Genomic DNA, 3,771 nt, shown 5'->3' with positions numbered 1-3,771 from the left:
CCAACAATTTAGAAGTTTATGCAAAAGAGTGTATAAACTTGACGCCAGTCACTATTATACAACTCCAGGCTTGGCGTGGGACGCAATGCTAAAAAGTTCGAACATAGCATTACAGCTTTTAACAGATGTAGATATGTACAATTTCTTTAAAAAGGGAATACGCGGTGGGATAGTACAATGTGTTACCAGATATTGTAAATCTAATAATAAATATTTAAGGGATTACGATGTGTCAAAACCTTCTTCATATACCATGTATTTCGATTTTAATAATTTGTATGGTTGTGCAATGTCACAATCTCTACCATGTGGTGGTTTTATTTGGGTTGAAGGTGAAGAATTCGAATTCTTATCTAATCCTGAAATAATAAAAAAACTAGATTTTGATGGTAAAGTTGGATATACATTTGAAGTAGACCTCGTATGTCCATACCATAAACATGATGAACATAATGACCTACCTTTTTGTGCTGAAAACAAACAGGTAGGTCAGTCTAAATGTAAAAAACTTATTACTGATTTTGCTCCAAAAACTGAATATGTAATCGACTATAGAAATTTAATTCAATGTTTGGAAAATGGATTGATTTTAAAGAAGGTTCATCGTATTATAAAATACAACCAATCACCATGGATGAAAAAATATATTGATATTAATACCGACCTAAGAAAACTAGCTAAAAATAGTTTCGAAAAAAATTTCTTTAAATTAATGAATAATGCGGTATATGGAAAAACCATGGAAAATGTCGATAAAAGGAAGGATGTCAGAATTGTAACCAATTGGCAACGTACGAATCGTAACCATTTGGGGGCAAGTGATTGGATATCTAAGCCTAATTTTCATAGCATTTCGATATTTTCTGAAGATATGGTTGCGATACAACTTAAACGGGTAAAGGTGGTTTACAATAAACCTATATATTTAGGTTTTTGTATTTTAGAAATTTCTAAATGGAAAATGTATAATTTCCATTATAGCATAATGAAGGAAATTTTTCCAAATAATTTCAAACTAAATTATATGGATACCGACTCCTTCACATATACTTTAGAAACGGAAGATGTTTATGAAGATCTTAGACCACATTTAGAAAAATATTTTGACACTTCCGATTATCCTGCAGATAATCCTTACAAATTTCCCTCAGTAAATAAGAAAGTTATGGGATTTATGAAAGATGAAAATTGTGGACAAATAATGAAAGAATTTGTGGGTTTGCGGTCAAAGATGTATTCATATTCTATACAAGATGGTGATGAAACCAAAAAAGCGAAAGGAGTGAAGTCGTGTATTATAAATAAATACAATATTAATAAATATAAAGATTGTTTATTTAACAAAATTAAATTTTATGATAATATGTATACATTTAAGTCAAAATTACATCAAATATATACTACAAAATTAAATAAAGTAATTTTAAGTAGTACTGATGATAAAAGATATATCCAAAATGATGGAATAAATACTCTTGCTTGGCATCATTATATTTTAGAAGGCAATAATCCAGAATATGAATTGGATAGATTATTAGAAGATATAGATACGTTAGAACAAGAAGATAATAATTCAGAGTATGAATTAGATAGGTTATTAGAAGATATAAATACATTAGAAAAGGAATCTAATGAAATTACATAGAATAAGACTAAATGTATATAGTGTAACAAACCTAGGAAAATATAATATAAATAAAAATAAACAAACATTTATTTGAAATATTTATGTTTTTATTATTTTAAAAAAATCAAAATGATTTGGTAAGTATAATGCATTCTAATATATTTTATAAAATTTTTCTAACAGTTCCACTTAGGGGTATATATTCTATTAAACGATCGTGTATAATAAGACAATATGCGACAGTATTTGCTGGGATTACAGTACTGGTTTCTAATTGTATTTTCAAATCAATAGGGCCACTTTTGGTTGCTTCGTTTTGATTGCTTATATCTACAACAGCTATGGGATTCTCCTTAAATTCACTGAATGATAACAGAGGTTGAGGTTCTTTCATATAAAAACTTTGTTGGAACTTTGCATACATATCATATAGTATAGCATAACGGTTTTGATTGAATTTCAAATTTAAATCATCATAAGGATAAGTATCTGAATTTAAGTGCACTTTAATATTTGTAAGATTGCAGTGTACAAACTTATTATCTTTCTCAAATGTAAATGCAATAAACCTGGGTCTTTCTCTATTTGCTGAAAGTTTTACATTCCAGCTGTGTTTGGTTCCACCTGGAAATGTGGGGTTAAAATAACAATCCCAACTTCGGAATGCAATTGGTAGTGATTTCCCATCCTTAATTGTTTTCAAAAAACTAAGCTTTTTATAGTCAGATAATTGTATATGTTGAACTTTCCACACAATATTGGTTATCGTTAAGCGAATGTCTTCTTTATCATCTATTGAGTAACAGACGCTATTATCATTCGAACTACGCAATAGTATTAAATCATGTTTCGCATTACAAATTACTTTATTATAGTCCTCAGCAAACCCTAGTAATCGGTTAAGAGGAATACAAAAGTTAAAAGAATTTTGAGTAAAATCATCATCTATGTTCCATCCAGCATTAGTCATCATATTATTATCAAATGAATTTAGTGAAATAAAATTTTTTATTTTTGTCGTAGTTCCAAGATATCGGGTGCGATCAATTTCAATTCCATTAATTTCGTATCGAATTTCATCAAACATGTATGCCACACAATTGTTTCTCAATCTGGCGCTGGCAACATCTATTCCACTTGAATTTTTTAAGCTTCCTTCAATATAAATATAACTTTCCGATGGTAAAATATATAAGTCTTGGTTTTGAATAGTAATTCGTATTTCATCATTGTTTTTAAAGGATTGTATGTAAGGAACATAGCTGTGATAGTCTCTTTTTATAATATCCTCATCGGAAAATGGTTTTTCAGTTATATTTAAAATTTCAGACATGTTGATTCACCTGTAGATTGATTTCTTTTAAGAATGCTTTATTTTCCTTGGTTAAGCGTGGTGTTTCCCGCTTGACAGTTTGAGTAATAGTGTGGGAAATATTTCGTTTATTTTTATATTTATTGTGTGGTTTAATGACGTTGTTTAAATTATCAGGTTTATATTTATATTTATTATAAATTATCATTTTCGTTTTGGACGCAAGTGAATTCGCAGTGTAATTTCTTCTCCTCTAAAATTTATTAATCTACCTTCCTGATCTACAACTCGAATTTCAAGAGAACTTATTTCTTTGGCGTTTACTGGTAAATAAATGAGATTTTTAGGTCTTTCAACTATTTTATAGCCGGGAGGTACATCTGGTGAAAATTCATGAATAATATGTGAAGGATGATTATTCATGTAGGATCCCGTTACAATGTTACAATGTAGTTGTATTGCATTTACTTTTAAAATATTTACTGGTAAGTTCGAAACATATTTCTTGGCGGGTTCTAATATGTTTTCGTTAAAACCAAAAAGTTTACCAATTGACCGCTTTCGGTTTAAAAATACAGAGTCATGCGAGGATAATATCTCAATTTGTAGAGTATTATTATTTGCTTCTATTTGTATAGTTTTATTTGGGTTTTTATCCTTGTACTCTTTTTTTAAAAAGTTAACTACATCTTGTAGTTCATAAGATCCAATCGGAACTTCTATGGTATCATCTCCGATATGGAAGAGATTATTATCATTGTCCACGTTTGGAATCGAATTATATGACTGGAAATCAATTAGACAACATTCATACTCATTATCTGATAAGTCT

General features: G+C 29.1%; 1 protein-coding gene across 1 annotated transcript; it reads right to left on the bottom strand.

The window, feature by feature from the left end:
* Window positions 1-1,790: 1,790 nt before the first annotated feature.
* On the bottom strand, window positions 1,791-2,960 carry LOC142242427 (uncharacterized). The gene has a single exon (XM_075314004.1). The coding sequence runs from the start codon at window positions 2,958-2,960 to the stop codon at window positions 1,791-1,793; it is 1,170 nt and encodes a 389-aa protein (XP_075170119.1).
* Between the last annotated feature and the right edge of the window lie 811 nt (window positions 2,961-3,771).

Source organism: Haematobia irritans, unplaced genomic scaffold, assembly GCF_050003625.1.
Source record: "Haematobia irritans isolate KBUSLIRL unplaced genomic scaffold, ASM5000362v1 scaffold_129, whole genome shotgun sequence".
In the NCBI taxonomy this organism is placed as follows: Eukaryota; Metazoa; Arthropoda; class Insecta; order Diptera; family Muscidae; genus Haematobia; species Haematobia irritans.
The sequence above is the reverse complement of the archived record's forward strand: the minus strand, read 5'-3'. Positions and strand labels throughout refer to the sequence as shown.

Excerpts from the sequence above, each read along its gene's own strand:
- LOC142242427 (XM_075314004.1), bottom strand. The coding sequence starts at position 2,960 with ATGTCTGAAATTTTAAATATAACTGAAAAACCATTTTCCGATGAGGAT.